The sequence below is a fragment of the Hippopotamus amphibius genome, chromosome 2 (genome assembly GCF_030028045.1).
Source record: "Hippopotamus amphibius kiboko isolate mHipAmp2 chromosome 2, mHipAmp2.hap2, whole genome shotgun sequence".
Lineage (NCBI taxonomy): Eukaryota > Metazoa > Chordata > Mammalia > Artiodactyla > Hippopotamidae > Hippopotamus > Hippopotamus amphibius.
Genome location: NC_080187.1, coordinates 150,887,674 through 150,906,308, shown reverse-complemented (window position 1 = coordinate 150,906,308; position 18,635 = coordinate 150,887,674). Strand labels below are relative to the sequence as shown.

Here is an 18,635-nt window from a genome sequence, read left to right as displayed (position 1 = left end):
ATTATCACCACTCTGTCTTCCAGCTCTCTTATTCGCCCTTCTGCCTCAGTGAATCTGCTATTGATTCCTTCTAGTGTATTTTTCAATTCAGTTATTGTGTTGCATATCTCTGTTTGTTTGCTCTTTAATTCTTCTAGGTCTTTGGTAAACTTTTCGATCTTTGCATCCAGTCTTTTTTCAAAGTCCTGGATCATTTTCACCATCATTATTCTGAATTCTTTTTCTGTAAGGGTGCCTATCTCCTCTTCATTTAGTTGTTTTTCTGGGGTTTTATCCTGTCTCTTCATCTGGTACAAAGTCCTCTGCTTTTTCATTTTCTCTATCTTCCTGTGGCTGTGGTTTTCAGTTCCACAAGATGAAATACTGCTGATGCTGCTTGATACTGCTGTCTGCCCTCTTGTGGAGGAAGCTATCTAGGAGGCTCGTGGGTCCCACTTATTTATTTTTGCTTTTATTCCCATTATTCTAGGAGGTGGGTCAAAAAAGATCTTGCTGTGATTTATGTCAAAGAGTGTTCTTCCTATGTTTTCCTCTAAGAGTTTTATAGTATCTGGCCTTACATTTAGGTCTTTAATCCATTTTGAGTTTATTTTGGTGTATGGTGTTAGGAGCGTTCTAATTTCATTCTTTTACATGTAGCTGTCCAGTTTTCCCAGCACCACTTATTGAAGAGGCTGTCTTTTCTCCATTGTATATCCTTGCCTCCTTTGTCATAGATTAGTTAACCAAAGTCTCTGGGTTTTCTATCCTGTTCCATTGGTCTATATTTCTGTTTTTGTGCCAGTATCATATTGTCTTGATTACTGTAGCTTTGTAGTATAGTCTGAAGTCAGGGAGTCTGACTCCTCCAGCTCCTTTTTCTCCCCTCAAGATTGCTTTGGCTATTTTGGGTCTTTTGTGTCTCCATACAAATTTTAGGATTTTTTGTTCTAGTTCTGTAAAAAATGCTATTGGTAATTTGATAGGGATTGCATTGACTCTGTAGATTGCTTTGGTAGTATAGTCATTTTCACAATGTTGATTCTTCCAATCCAAGAACATGGTATATCTCTCCATCTGTTTGTGTCATCTTTGATTCCTTTCATTAGTATTTTATAGTTTTCTGAGTACAGGTCTTTTACCTCCTTAGTTAGAGTAACAGGGATTTCCCTTCCTTAATGTTTTCCTTTGTCCTTGGTAACAAGAAAACTGGGGAAACAAAGTAATGTATCTCATCCCCAAATTAGTCAGCTAAACCAGTAAAAGAAAAAACAAAGGGAGAGAAACAGAGGAGCTACATTCACTTGCCAATGCACATTGGATGCAAATACACATCAACAACCATCCATTAAAACAAGATCCACTGGTGAAAGCTGAGGGTGAATGGGGTTCAGCCTCTGAACACAGGCTCAGGGGAGCCCCCCGCAGCTCTAAGGTGGGTGGTGGAAGGCCTGGGGTTTCCTCTGGGTGTTGATTGGTGACTGGCTCTGGGAGGTGGCGTTTGCTTGCTTATGGGGCTCCAGGCTGTGGCCCAGCTCCAACCATGCTCAGGGTGGCTTTACTAGTTTCGGTGATAAGTGTTAGTGGAAATAAACTGCCCTGCTCCCAGCTGCCAAATCACCACTCCAAGGCAGGTGTTTGGATTCCATTCCAGGCAAGCAGGAAGCACTAGAGAAACTTCAGGGCTTCTGCCTGGAGAAAGTTTTGCGAGGGCTGAGGAGGCAGCCCTGGAAATCTCACCCTCACTGAGGACTGGCAGGAGCGTGGCCCCCCTCCCCCACCATCTGTCAGCAAAGCAATGAAAGGGACCATGTTTACCTGGCAAGTCAAGCAAAGGGACACACATGTGTGGGCCCACCCACTGTCTGCTGGACAGCTGCTGAGGGAGTGCTGCGAGTCAGCTCTTACCCACCCCCCAAATGGGGGACCCTACAATATGGCACCCAGAGAAATGGCATCAAAAACACGGAAGGGGAAGAAGAGAAGGACAAAGGCTATTAACCAGGCCACCGTAGGACAAGGGTCCTAAAACAGTATTTTGCCAACAACTCTTAGAGGAAAACACATTTGGCCAAAGGACCTAGATGTAAACAGCAAGGTCAGGCAGTTGGAAAGATCATCCCGCAGGGGGAGGAAGTTCAGAGGGGGAAGCATCCCTCCCTGGCTGGTGGGCTAGGGGGTCACCAGGGAGCTGGGGCCAGGGAGGCTGTGTTACTTGGCGCTGCAATGTCCGGGCTCTGCCACTGCAACACACACACACACCAGTGACCGAGGGAGCGACCAGGGCCTCCAACCTTGTCAACATAGTCTCCTGCACCTGTCCCTGTTCGTCTGTGTGACCAGCTCCTCTTCCCCGCAGGCCTGCTTTTGGTGACACAAAAACAGGTCCTGCTAGCGGTAACGCCCATTCCTGGGCAGGATCATCTGCGGACGCCCAAGTTTGCTCTAGGAAGGAAGGCCTGTCTCCCTGGAGACACTACAAAGGCATAGAGTCCTAAGAATCCATTAAAGGGACTCTCCAGAATGGTCTAGGCCCATGACTACCTCCTGGAGCAGGTGTGATCACAAGAGCTGCCCTAAAGGAAATTGTCCCCACCTCAGGCTGTCCCAGAGGGCCCTCTATAAACAGCAGAGTCCCTTCTCTATGGGAGAGGTTCCCAGGGCAGGCATTTACAGAGGAGACCCACCACCATCAGGTGTGGTGCTCACGGCCACATCTGGCTGTCGTGAATTACAGGCTGGAGAAGCAGCCAAGCTGCTGTATCAGCTAAAATTCTCCCTATTTAGGAGCAAGAGTAGAATCTCAATTTGATGAAGGCTGAAATTGATACTTTTAGGTTTCTTAACAGTGATCAAATTATTGATTTCATTCTCTTTTTTCAACAAGTATTTATCCAGCACCTAATATGTGTCAGGCGTTATTGCAGGTACCAGGAGTACAGCAGTGAGCAAAACATACAAAAAGGCCTGCCCGCATGGAGCTTGCATTCTGTGGGGGCTGGGGGGAGGCATACAATGAATGCATGAATGAATAACTCACATGCAGCCCTCAGATGGTGAGAGATACACACGAGGAGGATGCACGGGAAGATGGTGGGGAGGATGGGATGTGTTGGCTTATTAAATAAAGAAGTCAGGGAAGGCATCCTTGAAAGGTGACAATGGAGCAAAGACTAGCAGGTAGTGAAAGGTGAACCATGTGGCTGAGGGTAGCATCAGGGGAGGACATTCCAGGCAGAAAGGCGTGTGCAAAGGCCCTGAGGCAGGCTTGTGCAGCTGGGGCAAAAGTTGGAGAAGTACCAGGGTGAGAGTGATCTTTGTAAGGACCTGGCTGTTTCTTCAATTAAATTCATCCTTCAGTGTCTGTGCTATCACAGATATTCCCAAGGAGCTGGCTCCACTAATTTATCCTCTTTAAAATAATGGTCTTGAGCATATTCAGCCTATATTTAAAAAGCCAGTGGTGCTCCTCATCTTACTTTAAAAAGTGTGTGTGTGTGTGTGTGTGTGTGTGTGTGTGTATTCTTGAGATGCTCTCTTGGAGGAATAAGACAGGATCAGCAATGGACATCATTTTGTGTATACATAGTTAGGATTTGTGGGACTCCTTTTTTTTTTGCAAGCATCCCACAGCAAAAATGAAAATTTCAGCAAACTATTCTGCAAAACAAGTGGAAATAGTAATACTGCTCACCTTGTTTGGAGATTCTGGTTTCTGGGCAGTCCCTGTGCTGATGTGTATGTTAAATCAGCCCAGGGGTGGGGGGCAGGGGGAGCAGGGCATGTTGACGCTGCACAGACTACATGTGCACTTATCCCCAGGGGGTCCGTGCAGGGCAGCCCCCTCTCTCTTCTCTGCTGGGAGTGGCGTGTGGAGAGACAAAGCTACTTGCATCACTGCGAACACACCATTTCGTACACTGCTCAGAGCAATCATGAAACTCTTCTCAAGCAGAGTGCCTGGGAGTGTTCCCCGCAGCCTCCAGGCCTCCTGGGGGGAGTGTGGGGTCCCCTTGTCGTCATGGGTGCCCTGTGGGTCTCCCTGGGATGAAGCACCCTGGACCCCCGTGTCAGCAGACCCCCTGTCAGAATCGTGCTCTGGGCCATCAGGACCCGTGCTGCAGGGTGGACTGGGGGCTGGGGAAATGTGACCGAAGCAAGAACGAAGCTGGACGCCCCTCACCGCCCTGCAGCCCCAAACCAAAGCGGCCCAGTTCCAGCAGCAAAGAGAGGTTATAGTTAGGACTGAAGGGCAAGGTGGGACCAAGAGGTCTCCAGATAGCCACCGCTTTAAGGCTTTTTGGAAGGGGATACCTGCTCCCTGGTGCCAGGGGTGCCAGCCACCACGGGGCCCTTTCCCGGATGTGCCTGAGCTCAGGTGACAGCAGAACCAGACTCTGGACAGAGGCAATGTCCCAGTGGCCGAGGTCTGACAAGGCAGGGCCTGCTCAGCCACGATACAGGTTTCTTTATTTATTAGAAGCATCGGAAGAAAGAAAAAGAAAAAAGCACTCAAAGAACTTAATTTGTGAAGTCCATACCACAATGAGGAAAACTGAATCGTGTCCTAAAGAGAGAAACCCTCCCAAACACGCATTGCTCCACGTCTCTTAGGAAACAGGAAAGACAGAGAATGCAACACATGGGTTTGGCAAAGGCTTTTTTTTCCCCTCGCACAAGTTTCCCACCACTGACGGGCACAGCCCTTTTTTCTTAACTAATGTGACATATATTTTGATCGGTTAAGTTTATTTCTGCAAAGTAGAGTAGTTTGCAAAATAAGCTTGTGGTCGCTAAGGGAGGGGGTGACAGCCATGTAGCCACCGCCCTGCCCCAGAGATGGTGGGTGCCACCCGGATGATTTCACACCCGGAGGTGTGCCCCCTGCTATCCTGAGTCACTAAATTCCTGATGGGAAGCTACCAGGATTAATAAATCAAATTGCTTTGGAAAACATGAAGTTTCTAGAGTAATAGATCCCAACTTTTCAGAATGCCACTGGAGCCACTGGGAGGTGATAGGGAAGAAAAAGTCCACAGTAACTTAGTGAATAGAAAGTATTCATTTAAGAGGAAAGATGCAATACCATAATCCAAGAGAAGAAAACAAATAGGGCTTTCCATAGAAAAAGAAGAGACATTTACACAGTTCTACTTTCAGAGGGAATTTGAACAAACAGCAGAAAGCGTTTCACCCCCATGGGCCAGTAGAGCCCCACCCCACCTAAGGGGACAACCTTTAGCCTTCCAAGGGGACAACCCCATGACAATATAAGGGTGCAAAATATTGCTCTGTGGCATATTCTGAAAAAAATATAAAAATAATTTCTATAGTATAGTTTAATATTGGCTTGTAAAATATCAACATAACATAGCGTAAAATCTACAAGCAGAATACACTTAAAAACACTGTCCTTGGGACTTCCCTGGTTAACCAGTGGTTAACCATCTGCCTTCTAATACAGGGGAAACAGGTTCAACCCCTGGTCGGGGAACTAAGATCCCACATGCCGAGGGGCAACTAAGCCCTCCACGATGAAGACCCAGCGCAACAACAACAACAAAATAAATAAAAATTGAAAAACGCTGTCCTATCATAATATATTATTTAAAAAAAATTATATACCCAGGTAACGCAGATGCAGGACGTGTGAAGTCAACGACTGAAATAACCTCCACTGGAGTTTAGAAGTATCTGGGATCCTTCTGGAAACTTGCTGTCACTTAGAGACATCCAACTTTCCCAGAAAGCGAAGTTTGGCCAGACCAGATCAGATGGGAAGGCCACTCACAGGCGGGGCAGCCACGCAGCCCACGTCCAGGACCGTCCACCTCCGGGTGGGACCAGCCTTTCTAGAATGGGGACTGGCCATCTTCCTTTTCTCCAGCACCCCCAATTCACTTCCTTCTCCCCACTCCACAAAGGGCCCCCAAGTCATAGAAGGACATTAGGGAATCTCTTGACCCACACGTGAAAAACACATAGTTCCCATGCAGCCTGATGAACTCATTTGGTCTGAGATGTCTGGCAGGGACCAGGGCTAAAGACCTCTTGTGCATACAGGGGGAGGCTGGACCAGCACATTTAACAGAACAGTGAGCTCTCTCCGTTTTTAACACTGTTTCGAGGAAGGATGGATCCAGATCTCTCACAAAGGGAAATGGTCATTTGTAAACTGAGGACATTGTGTCTGATGGGAGCGACACCCACAGGCACTGGGCATGTGGAGCAGCCAGTGACCCAGTGGAGAAACTAGGGGCCTTTCAGGTGGCCAGGAGAGCAGCCTGCTGGGAATAGGGCCTGGATCTCAGGCTCTTATTTATGGCACTTAAGTCAGACAGGGGTGGGGCAGAGGTGACTCGGAAATTCAAGGAGCTAGAACTGGTCACTGTTTTTTGATAGTATCTCAGAATTATACTGCCTGGTTTTGAAGGTTTTCCTTTTTTCTCTGGTACTACAAATAGGCCGTTTTTAGTCTCAGTTTGCCTTTCTTTCTTTCTTTCCTTCCTTCCTTCCTTCTTCCCTCCCTCCCTTCCTCTCTTTCTCTCTTTCTTTCCCTGGCAGAGAGCATGAGAAAAAATATTTGCATAGTCAGTTTTTGGAAATTTCTGGTTGGCTGTTTTCATGTTAAAAAATTTAAAAAACAAACACGAGATTACTTTCTGCCTCCCTGAGGTCTTGTGCACATGTGTTTGGGTTCTGAACGCACAGGGAAGCATTTTCCAGGCTGGCCGTTCCACCTTCTATAAGGTGCAGGGCAAGAGCTGGCATCTACATGTGCAGCAGAATTTTCTATGACCTCACAGCTTTGGATGGCAAAGCTGTTGGTCAGCATGGTGTGAAGAATCAGTCTGAAAAGCTGCCACAAACCCTCTTGATGAGAAGTTTTTAAAAACTACTTTTTTTAACCAAAAGAAACCCCAGTAACATGAAGGACGTGAATGTCAGTAATTACCACACATTGTAAGTAACATTTAGCACAAAAAGGAAAATTTTCAAAAAACTTCTTTAAGATCCTATTTAATAAATAATTTTAAGGAACCACTTATGCAAAACTTGAGTAAATGACTGAAAACTCCACGTGCTGCAGATAATTAAGAACAAAAAGGAATTCATCACAGGAGATACTCAAATTAGTTTAATTCTTCACACAAGTGAACAGCCCCCCCTCCCCCCCCCCCCGATTTTTGGCTTTTTTGTTGTTGCTTGTTTTTGTTTGTTTTGGCTGTGGTTTGGGTTTTTGCTCTTTATGTCAGGGGGAAAGCATCCTTTCTGGAGAAGCTGGCTCCAATGAAGAAATGATCTACCGCCTGTATTTTCTGAAAATACACCTCCAGTGAAGCTGGGCGCTTTCTCCTCTCTTTCTTCAGATTATGAGAGGCTATTTAAAGGCTCTCACAGGTTTTAAAGGATTCTTTTGCTAGCGAGGATTTTACCCACTGTATATTTCTTGGAAACAAGATCTTTCCTTAGTGAGGCAGGTTTAGTGTCTCAGTGTCCTTGGCCAAGAAGGGTGTTCTCCGGAAGTAATCCTGGAGGGACGACACTGCATGTTGCCACTCAGAACAGGGTAGCTAAAGACACATTTTTTTTTTTCCTCATGAAATGTAAGGAGGGAGCAAAATAGGGACTGCTCAGGGACGGGGCTGCCCCTAATGCGTTCTGGAGCCACAGTAAGGGTTACCCCCACCCTGTGGTGGGGACCCGAGTGGAAGTGGCACCCCTCCAACCTGGCTGATCTCAGACAGATGTGGGTGCAGGTGGAGGTGAGGGTGGGCTTCCGTCCACAAGGCCCCGCAGCCCCTTCCCTCTGGAAAGAGGCACAGGCCGGGTTTCAGGGCGGCCTAGTGGGGCCTACACGGTGATGGCAGGGTCAAGTACCCTCCTGTCTCCTGGGGCTGGGATGATGGCTTCCTAGGGGCCCTCTGGAGGCAGTTCACAGTGGAGGTGTCTTCTGAGGGGAAATGTGAGTAGGCTGTCATCTTTGCTTACATATCGGCAACTCCAAATACTCAGTCCTGAACCTTGCCTTTGCGCCCCAACGTGTCTTTTGAAAGCTCCAGTCACCCGAGCTGCCCAGCACCCGGAGTGACTGCTACACCTCACTGCGCCCTGTGAGGTAGGTAGGCTATCCGGTGCCCATCCTATGGACACTGGCGGCTTTGATGGCAGTGTGAATGGCACTCGAGGAGGTTTTGCTTATGAGATGGAGCAGCGTATTCCTAAAGGGCCACCACGGACCACTAGGGCACCAGCGAGCAGCCAAGCGCCCTGTCCTCCAGGGGCCCGGGAGGGGCACAAGTGGGAGCCCGAGGCAGAGCCGCCACCTTGGTCCTGGGGCCGCGCTCTTGCTTCAAAACCCTGGGTGGCACTGACCGCACGCAGATGACCGCTACATGGAAGAGGTCAGTTGCCGGCTCGGGGCGGGGGGAAGCCAAAATAATTAGTTAATTAATTAAAAAATAAAAACAAAGGGCTGCAAATTTCTTCATTGCTCTTATCGAAGAACAAAAATACTCTTGGCAACGGCTGTTGAGTTTCCACAGGTACGACGCAGATGCTAGCTAGCACACCCCCTTTCAACAGTATGACTGTTTCCTATCCGTCTACTACCTGAGTGGCATCAGTGTCAGTGTAGGTTCAGGCACCATTAGCAGCGTGTGGCCAAACACGCACCCAGCACGGACAGAGGATGGCCGGCCTCCCGGTGGACCAGGGCGCGGAGGACACACCGACAGTGCGGAGAGGACAGCCGGGCAGGCAGGGCCGCGGCGCGCGCTCAGGGCCGGGCCGCGCGCACCCCACGGTAGCGGCACAGTGGTAGTGCTCGGCCGCGGTGCGCCCCGTAGAACGCGCAGTTCCCGCGCTGGCAGTGCCGTTGCGCCGCCCCCGCGCCCGGGCCTTCCCCGCCGCCTTCACCATTTGAGCGCGCGGCCGTGGCGCACCGCGCCGAAGCCGTTGGTGTAGATTTGCGATTTGGGTTCGGCCGCGCCCGGGGCCCCTGCCGCGCTTCGCAAGGCTCCCGGGAGGCGCGCGCCACGGACTCGACCGTGTGGATCGTGCGCAAGGCGGCGGCGCGCGCTGGGCTGTGGCTCTGCAAAGAAAACGAGCGGTTCTGCTTGCGGGTACGTGGCGCACGGCCGCAGCGCGCCCACGGCTGGGGCGCACGCCTCATCCCGCGCGCCCGCCGCCTCCACGTGGATGACGCCCTGGCACCCCGGCGCCGGGGGCGGCTACGCCCGGGGGCCGGTCCGCTGGCGTCCCCGCGCCGCTGCCCCCGCCGCCGCTGGGACCCGGAGGCCGCGCCGCGCGTCGCCGCCCGCACCCCCTCCGCCGGCCCGGGGATCGGGCGCTCCTTGAGCTTGAGCACCAGCTGCGTGGGCGGCTCGGCCAGCGGAGCCGGCGAGGCGCGCTCGGGGCCTCGCGTGCCCTCGGCCTCCGGCCTGCGCGGCGGCCGCTTGGCCGTGGAGACGGCGGCGGGGGCGGCGCGGCGCGGCTGCTCCTGCCCCGAGCTGAAGCGCTGCTGCGCGCTGGTCAGCTAGTAGCCGATAATCTCCTCGTGGAACTGGTGCCGGTGGCTGGTGAGCAGCAGGCCGGCGAAAATGAGCTTGCGCTCGCCCTGCATGGCGGCGCGCAGGATGTTGAGGCTCAGCTTCATGTCCGTGCTGCACTTCCAGGCGTCGCCGCGCGGCCCGCCATCCTTGTCGACCGGCGACGCGCCTGCCGCCTTGTCCGTGGGCGACGGCGTGGTCTTCTCCGAGGGCGAAGTGCTGGCCGGGGCGCCCGACTCCTGCTTGCTGCCCTTGCGCACCTTGGCCTTCTTGCCGCGCTGGGGCGCTGTATCAGTGCTTGCTGTTGGCGGGGTTGGCGCGGCTCACGTGGCCGTGTACCGGGCCGCCCATGTTCTTCAGCTTGATGTCCAGCGTCTTGCTGAAGCTGCCCAGCTTGCTGGCCACGGAGTCCGCGCGGGTCTTGCCCTTGACCTTGCCGATCTTGCTGTTGGAGTTGCTGCACGTCCCAGTCCAGCGAGTCGGCCAGGGAATGCACTTCCTCCCTCGCCGAGACCGTCGGGGACTCCGGCTGTGCCAGAGGGGCCTGCGGGGGAGACGGAGGGCAGGGAAGGGAGGAGGTTAGAGACCAGCTGTCCCCACGCGGCTGATGGAGGCAGGCCCCGCCCCCGAGGTGTTGCCTCCGGCCTCACTGTCCCCAACCAGAGCTGTGTCTCAGCCCGAGAGTCTCTTGGTCTCGATCTAGAGCTGCTGCCTTCACACCCCTCACGGGGGCTAAAAAAGAACACCCAGAGCCACGTCATGACATACTCCAGGCAGCTAGACTCTGGAGCCAGACTGCCACCGGCTGTCACTTGTGCTATCAGTAACATGGGGTATCGGGACCTGCCTCAGGGAGCCCTGTGAAGATTAGATACCCGTAAAGGCTGAAATACGAAAGCACCCCCGGGCAAAGCCAGCTTGTTCTGGGTACTGACTCTGTGCCGGGCACTGCTCTCCTTGCTGCCCTCATGTCACTTAAAAATATTCGTTAGGGGCCTCCCTGGTGGTGCAGTGGTTGGGAATCTGCCCGCCAATGCGGGGGACACGGGTTCGATCCCTGGTCCGGGAGGATCCCACATGCTGCGGAGCAACTGGGCCCATGAGCCACAACTACTGAGCCTGCAAGGCACAACTACTGAGCCTGTGAGACAAAAAAAAACTCCTTAGGGGCCCCACTTTATGGTTAAATAAACTGATGTCTGGGGAGGACCAATTATTTGTAAGCCTTTTAAAAAAAAAAAAATCCCCTTTCCTGGGAGTTTACCACTGAGATTAATAATAATAATAATAATAATAATCAGCCAGATACTTAGAGCAAATACCTCTTAGCATCTGGAGGAAGGACCAGCGTGGGTCCTCCCTGGAGGAGGGGGCCAAGTGGGCACCAAACCCCTATCTCACTGCCTTCCCTTCCCGGAGGCGAGAGAAGGAGGGAAGAGAAGAGAGGAAGGGGGTGCCGAGGAATTACTCCATCGGTTCCCTGCCTTTTCCAAGGACCCACACAAAGTTTTATAATTAATTCCGCTCCGTGGCAGCACATCGTGTTCCGATCTCGGCAGAGAGTTTTGTGTTGTGACTTGCCTACGGTTTGTTTTCTGAGTGGGCGTGTTTATTCCTCTCCTTCTGGAGAAAATAAGGGGACAAAAACTCCCCTAGCTGGAGCGCGCGCCTACGTCTAGACTCGCCGGCACACGCGCACACAGGCACGTGTTCCAGCCCGGGATCCGGGGCGGCGGGGACCGCGGGCAGGGCTGGAACGCGGCGCGGGGCGGCCCCGCCTGGGGGAGGACCCACCACGCCTGCCCTCTCCGAGCCGAGCGCGCCTGCCGGTCCCTCCTGGCGCGCGTCAGGCTCAGCCGGGTCTCGAGGGGGATCCAGATCCCCGTCACATTCATGTAGCTGTGCAGAAGGTTTAGCTTGGCTTCTAGCGGCAAGATCAGGCTAGCGAGACGGGAACACTGAGTGAGACGCGCCCCAGCTCGCCTGCGCGCACCCCACCCGCAGGCAGGCTCGCCAGCCATCCTCGAGGAGCAGGGGCGCCGCGCCCAGCCCCTCCCCCGGAAAGCCCGGCGACAGCCCGCCGCCCCGTAGGCGCTGGGGGAGGGGGTACAGCGTAGGGTTTTACTGGGCCAGCCGGGGCGTTATCGTTGGCGTCTTTTCCCCCCTCCCTGTCCTTCCCGGGGTCCACCGCGAAGTGCAGAGGCAGCAGCTTGTGCTGCGAATCCGTCAGGGGGCTCTCGGCTGGAATGCAAAAGAGAGAGAGCCATGCCAGTTGGCCCAGGGCGGGATGGGAGGCTAGAACCCCCAGGGAGGACAGGAAGGGGCCATCGAGACCAGGTGTCTCCGTGATTAGGGAAACCGAACAGGAGTGTACACAGGACCTCCGTGCCAGCAGGAGTGTTAAGTCCAGGAGGTTTCAAAACCACCACTCATAGTATAAACAAACTCCTCTTTATTGTGGACGCTGAAGAGCAGTTGGAGACATGATCTGGCCTTGACATGGGTCAAAACGCAGGTGCCCTCCGTGGGCAGTAGACAATAAAAAAAAGCTATTACTGCTTCTGCCATTTCTGAGGAAGGACTCAGGCCAGACAGTGCACCCAGCAAGGTCACCTGGGAGAGGGCTTGGGGCCAGCCCCACCCATCTCCTTCCAGAGAAGGGGAGTGAGGGCTGCCCGCCCATCTGCGCTTTCAGAGTTCATTCAACAAGTCTGTGTTGGTGTGGGACCCACGGACCCGGCGGCCCTTGCCACAGGGAGCTCACATCCTGTACCAGGGACAGGATAAACAGGTGATATACAGCTCATGCTGTCAGGTGGTGATAGCGCCCTAATGATGAACAGCAGGAGCTTTGGCAAATCTTTCTAGGGTGGACCAGTGAGCCTTCCAAGGAGGGAACGTGTAGGTGGAGAAGGCAGTGATGAGAGATGGGACCCTCACTGCACCAAGGGATTGATTCATCAAAACACACACCCGCCCCAGGGAACCTGGGCCCACCTCAGCAAGGCTGGGGTGGAGGCAGGTGTTTACAGGTTTGTCTGGGATCTGCTGGGAGCTTGGAGCTTCTGGGGCTGGTGGGATCAACTCCCCGGTGACGTGCTGACTCTTGTTGTCAGAGGCAGAGAGAATAGAGAGACGGCCACCCCCTATTTCTGCCCTCTGAACATCAGCCTTGTGTAGGGGCTGCACGAAGCTCCCCTGCAGGCCCCATCTGAGCATCAGGCCCCAGCAGAGCAGCACAGCCTGGGGCTCGGCCAGGCCAGCAGCTTGTTTACTGGAGCCAGGCTGCTGGGATCTGTGCCAGTGGCTGCTGGAGGGAGAATTGGGTGTTTCCATAAGTGCTGCTGGGGATGGTACACGTGGGTGCAGGACCTGGTGCACCTTCACTCAGACCCTGCTGGGGCCTCCACCAGGGGCTCTCACTTCTGCTGTCCAACCAGCTCAGGAGGCAGGTGTGGCCGGGCCACCTTCTAGATGGGGAATTGGGCTAGGAGCTGACAAATCGTGGGCGGGGGCGGCCCTGTTTCAGGCTTATCCTTGCCCCTGGAGCGCCTCTCTCCTGTCCTGATTGAGCACATGGGGCCTCCCACACGCTGCTTTCCTTTGGCACCAAGAGCCCCATCATTGGGGACCGTGAGCCCCCAGGCACCACTCCAGGATGCAGAGGGCCTTGCTCCTGCCCAGGTTTTACCTGACCTCCTCCTCCTTACTCCTCCCCCCACCCCCAGGTGCTGGCATGAATCTGGTGTCATTTCCCCATGACTGATGGCAAGGGTGCCGTGGCAAAAACAGAAAGGCAAATCAATAAATAATAAATACATAATCTAAGATAGAAATACATAATAAATTCATACAAATCTAAGATCAAATACCGTTAATAGTTGATTTTCTAGTAAGAAATCAGAAACACTGACTCAGTGCTGCCCTCCAGTGTTGCTGAAGAGACACAAATAATCCTCTTCCTCCACCCCACCCCCACAACTTGCCACACAAGGGAAACACAGCTTTGCTCTGAATTTTCATTTTGATCCGGTTGGGGCTGGGCGTCACTGGGCCCTGGTTTGGGAGGTCAGGGGTGGCTTGGTCTGCCTTGGCCACAGACTGCTCTGTCCCGCCTTGATGTGACGGTGACACACAGGCCACCCCTCCCAGGGCTGAGCTGCAGGGTAGTCAGGCTCAGGACCAGTCTCCTTTGGGCCATACCCAGGAGCTAGTCCCATAGTTCCAAGAGTCACCACGACAACAGACCTGGCTTCCCACCCATGGATGGGGGCAGGGGGTAGAGGCTCCCTCTGTAGACAGGGCAGCATGGCTCCCTGGAAGGCTTGGTAAAGGTGCCCACGCCAGGCCCCCCTGGAGACGGACAAACCAGAGTGTCCAGGAAAGGGACACAAGGACTCTATTTTAAATAAGCATCCTCTGTGGGTCTTAAAATCCAGCAAATCTGGGAAACGTTCTAGAATAATAATCCGTTAGGAGCAGTTTCTGTGGGTGTAGTGTGGGTGACTTGGGGTCTGGCTGTCCACCTTCCCAGGTTGTGCCTTGGGGGCACCTGCCCAGGCCTGGCTACATTTCCCAGCCCCCACCCTAGCATTAGGAGAGAACACGTGCTGACTGGCACCTGTGGGCGTGAGCAGACATGCTGCCAGCAGCCCTGGGCCGTGCGGCTAGGGGCGGGTGGGCCTTCTCCCCGCACCTCTCCCACCACGGCGCCTTCTGACGATGGCGGCCCTGCAAGGCACCAGCAGCGGGCTTGACTCCCCACTTGGAGGGGACCTGCCTGCCTACCAGGGACACCTGTCTTAGACTTTGTTTGTAGCAAAACCAAACTTCTACCGCATGAAGCCACTGTAATTTTGGCTTATTTGTTTCAGGTAAACCAGCTAAAGTAGTACAGCTGTACAGCCTGCTCAGCCTCCCTACCAAAGGGCTGCTGGGAATTCCTACACTCCGTAGCTGGGCTGGAACAGACTTTCTGGGCTCCCCACCCTGACCCCACCCCAACACACAAAGCAGAAGGTTGGAATCACCTGAAGGTGCTAGAGCCTGACCACCCAGCAGGGTCCTGGCAGCCTCTCAGCCTGGATGTCAGAAGGCATCTTCTGTGCAGAGGGCTGTAAGGCCTCGGGAGGCCTTGAGAGGCCCTCCGTGAGCCGCAGGTACTTCAGATGCCTCTGCCTCTCACTTTACGCGCTTACTTTTCCCTGCTGGAAACCTGGCCTCACCCGGTGAGGAGGGGGGTGATGCGGCGACTTGCCCTCTGGTGGCAGATGTCAGGAACAGCAAGTGCTTTTCAAAATAAGTCTGCATTTTTTCCCCCTTAGAAAAAACTCTCTCCTATCTTTTAACCTGAGAAGATACAGCATCATCTCAATCTAGCCTGGACCAAAGGTAAGCAGCAACCAATTTTCAGTACTTATTTTCCGAAAAAGAATGGAGACCACTGGTTTCTGTCTGGGATATAAAAAGCTGAAGGAGCAATGTCCCACCAGTATAACAATAAGCTAGACAAACTGCAGATTTACAACTTTCCTTTAAGCCGTCTCAAATCTGAAGTCACAGGCAACTGGCTAGCCCCAAATCGAAGGAAAAATTAGTGCTTTTGAGGAGGGATGGACAGGAGCTTAACAGGGGCAGACTCACTGCCCCCCCACCCCCCGCCCCACACACACACACACAAGAAGAATTCAGCTAAAATTGTTAAGTTGGTAAAGGAAGTGTGTAGCCTAGTGAAAGAATACAGAAACCTGGGGGCCACAGACACAGGGAAATTCACAAGCACTTACAGACCCCTCTCCTTGGCACCTGACCTGTGCTCACAAAAAGACTGGCCAGAATTCTGAGAAACTGTCCTTCATGGACCTTTCCCACCTGTACTAAGGAAGAGACTGCAGAGGCTAGGGCAACGCACACCATTGGTCTTAGGGCACCGGGCCTTTCCCCAGTAAAGCTGGGCGTGGGGGCAGGAAATAGGGAATAAACCTCTTTTTCCCTGGGGAAGGGGCAGGAATATGTACTGAGCCCAGAACTTCAGCTGGAGGAGGTCACTCCCTCCCCCTAGATCCAGGGACACAGCACCTGCCTAAGATAGAGGTTTAATCAGAATAATAGAAATATTATCCTTCCTGGTTCCCCCTCCCGCACTCAGGCTAATAAGCTGCAAGTAATAGCAATCTAATGCTAGAAAAGGGGCAAGAATATGGAGAGAGACCCTCGCCGAGGTGAGGCTCAGCACAAAGGGTGCAGCAGACAGTGAGAAATACAGCCCCACTGTAAACACAAGATATAACTAGAGGACTTTGAAGGTTGGGTAACCAAAGTAGCATCAGATTCAGACTAGACTGATCCAAACCCCATGCAACAAAAGGAAAGGAATCAAAATGATATACCTTAGTCATATAAAGAAGATGTGGGGGCTTCCCTGGTGGCACAGTGGTTAAGAATCCGCCTGCCAATGCAGGGGACACAGGTTCAAGCCTTGGTCCGGGAAGATGCCACATGCCTCGGAGCAACTAAGCCCGTGCGCCACAACTACTGAGCCTATGCTCTAGAGCCTGTGAGCCATAACTACTGAGCCCACATGCCACAACTACTGAAGCCCATGAGCCTAGAGCCTGTGCTCCGAAACAAGAGAAGCTACAGCAATAAGAAGCCCAGGCACCACAATGAAGAGTAGCCCCCGCTTACGGCAAGTCTGCGCACAGCAATGAAGACACAATGCAGCCAATAAATTTTAAAAAATAAATAAAAATAAAATAAAAGAGCATTCTTAAAAAAAAAAAAGAAGATGTGGCACATGTTTACAGTGGAATATTACTCAGCCATAAGAAGGAACACAATTGAGTTATTTGTAGTGAGGTGGATGGACCTAGAGTCTGTCATACAGAGTGAAGTAAGTCAGAAAGAGAAAAACAAATATTGTATGCTAACTCATATATATGGAATCTAAAAAAAATGGTACTGATGAACCCAATGGCAGGGCAAGAATAAAGACACAGACATAGAGTATGGGCTTGAGGACAAGGGTGGTGGGAGGGGAAGCTGTGATGAAGTGAGAGAGTAGCATTGACTTATACACACTACCAAATGTAAAATGGTTGGCTAATGGGAAGCTGCTGCATAGTACTGGGAGATCAACTCGATGATAGGTGATGACCTAGAAGGGTGAGATGGGGAGGATGGGAGGGCAGCTCAAGAGGGAGGGGAGGGACTTCCTAGGTGGTGCAGTGGTTAAGAATCTGCCTGCCAATGCAGGGGACACGGGTTCAAGCCCTGCTCTGGGAAGATTCCACATGCCATGGAGCAACTAAGCCCGTGTACCACAACTATTGAGCCTGTGCTCTAGAGCCCGTGAGCCACAACTATTGAGCCCAAGTGCCACAACTATTGAAGCCCATGTGCCTAGGGCCTGTGCTCCACAACAAGAGAAGCCACTACAATGAGGAGCCTGCACACCACAATGAAGAGTAGCCCCTGCTCGCAGCAACTAGACAAAGCCCGTGTGCAGCAACGAAGACCCAACGCAGCCAATAAATAATAAATAAAACAATAACAACAACAAAAAAGAAGGAGGTGATATGGGGATATATGTATAAATACAGCTGATTCACTTTGTTGTACAGCAAAAACTGGCACAACATTGCAAAGCAATTCTATTCCAATAAAGATCTGAAGGAAAAAAATCCCCGATATACCTTAGTCTTTATTGTCCTACTCAAGATGGCTGGCTTTCAACAAAACATTTTTGGCATAAGAAAAGACAGAAGAGGGCTTCCTAGGTGGCACAGTGGTTAAGAATCCGCCTGCCAATGCAGGGGACACAGGTTCGATCCCTGCTCCAGGAAGATCCCACATGCCACGGAGCAACTAAGCCCATGTGCCAAAAAAAAAAAAAAAGACAGAAGAAAACTAGTACATTGGCAAGAGAAAAGACAGATGACAGAACAAGACAGATATGACACAGGTGTCAAAACTATCAAACCTGATTTTAAATAACTGATTAATAAGTTGAAGACTGTAATAGAAAAGGTAGATACTATACAGCATTTGATGGCTAATTTCAGCAGAGAGGAAAAAAAACTATAACAAAGAGTCAAGTCTAAATGCTAGAAATAAAAAAACACAATATTAGAGATAAAGAATGACTTTGAGGGGCTGATCAGTAGGCTTTACACACTGAGGAATGAATCTGTGAACAGTAAGACAGCTCAATAGAAATCACCCTGATTGAAACACTGGCTGTGTGCACCTGTTGGAGCTGCTCACAGTCACTCAGAGCAGCCACAGTTCCCAGATTTTGCCTGGAGACGAGAAATGACATGAGATTACAATATTGATGTGTGAATAATGGTCACATCCTAGGAAAGAACCATGCAAAGAAGGGTCTCTGTTAGCACCTGTTCACTCACGATCTCCCCGCCAGTGGTTCTTGTTTTTCTTTTTGGCCACGCTGCACGACTTGCAGGATCTTAGTTCCCCAACCAAGGATCGAACCTGGGCCCCAGCAGTGAAAGCACCGAGTTATAACCACTGGACCGCCAGGGAATTCCCTCTTTTTTTTGGTTTTTCACTCAATAGTTTTTAGTATACTCACAAAGCTGTGCAACCATCAACACTATACAATCCCAGAACATTTTCATTACCCTGAAAAGAAATTTTTTTAAAAAATTGAAGTAGAGTTGACTTATAATGTTTCAGGTGTACAGCAAAGAGATTCAGTCATACGTATGCATACATAGATCTCTTCTTTTTCAGATGCTTTTGCATTACTGGTTATTACAAGATGTTGAACACAGTTCCCTATGCTATATAGTAGGCCCTTGTAGTTTTAGTTTTCATTTTTCAGAGGGGTAAAATGGCCTGATATGTACTCTCTAAGAGTAGAATTTCACACCCACATCTGATGTTTCCTCTGAAATAGGTGACGTACCTACTGTCCTGGCCTTAGATTTGCACAGCCTGCAGAACCTTCCATGCCTCTGAAAACCAAGTCATACAGCTTACTCTCCAAGGAGAGCAAAATATAGAGTAAGGGACTTCCCTGGTGGCGCAGTGGTTAAGAATCTGCCTGCCAATGCAGGGGACGTGGGTTCAAGCTCTGGTCCG

The 18,635-nt window shown here is 51.6% G+C and overlaps 1 protein-coding gene across 1 annotated transcript; it reads right to left on the bottom strand.

The window, feature by feature from the left end:
* Positions 1-8,758: 8,758 nt before the first annotated feature.
* OTUD7A (OTU deubiquitinase 7A) lies at positions 8,759-12,866 on the bottom strand. The gene is given in 10 exon segments (XM_057720736.1): positions 8,759-8,912; positions 8,914-9,007; positions 9,010-9,097; positions 9,099-9,209; positions 9,212-9,823; positions 9,825-9,993; positions 9,995-10,075; positions 11,388-11,488; positions 11,656-11,771; positions 12,518-12,866. Coding segments are annotated over 10 exon segments (1,875 nt in total).
* Between the last annotated feature and the right edge of the window lie 5,769 nt (positions 12,867-18,635).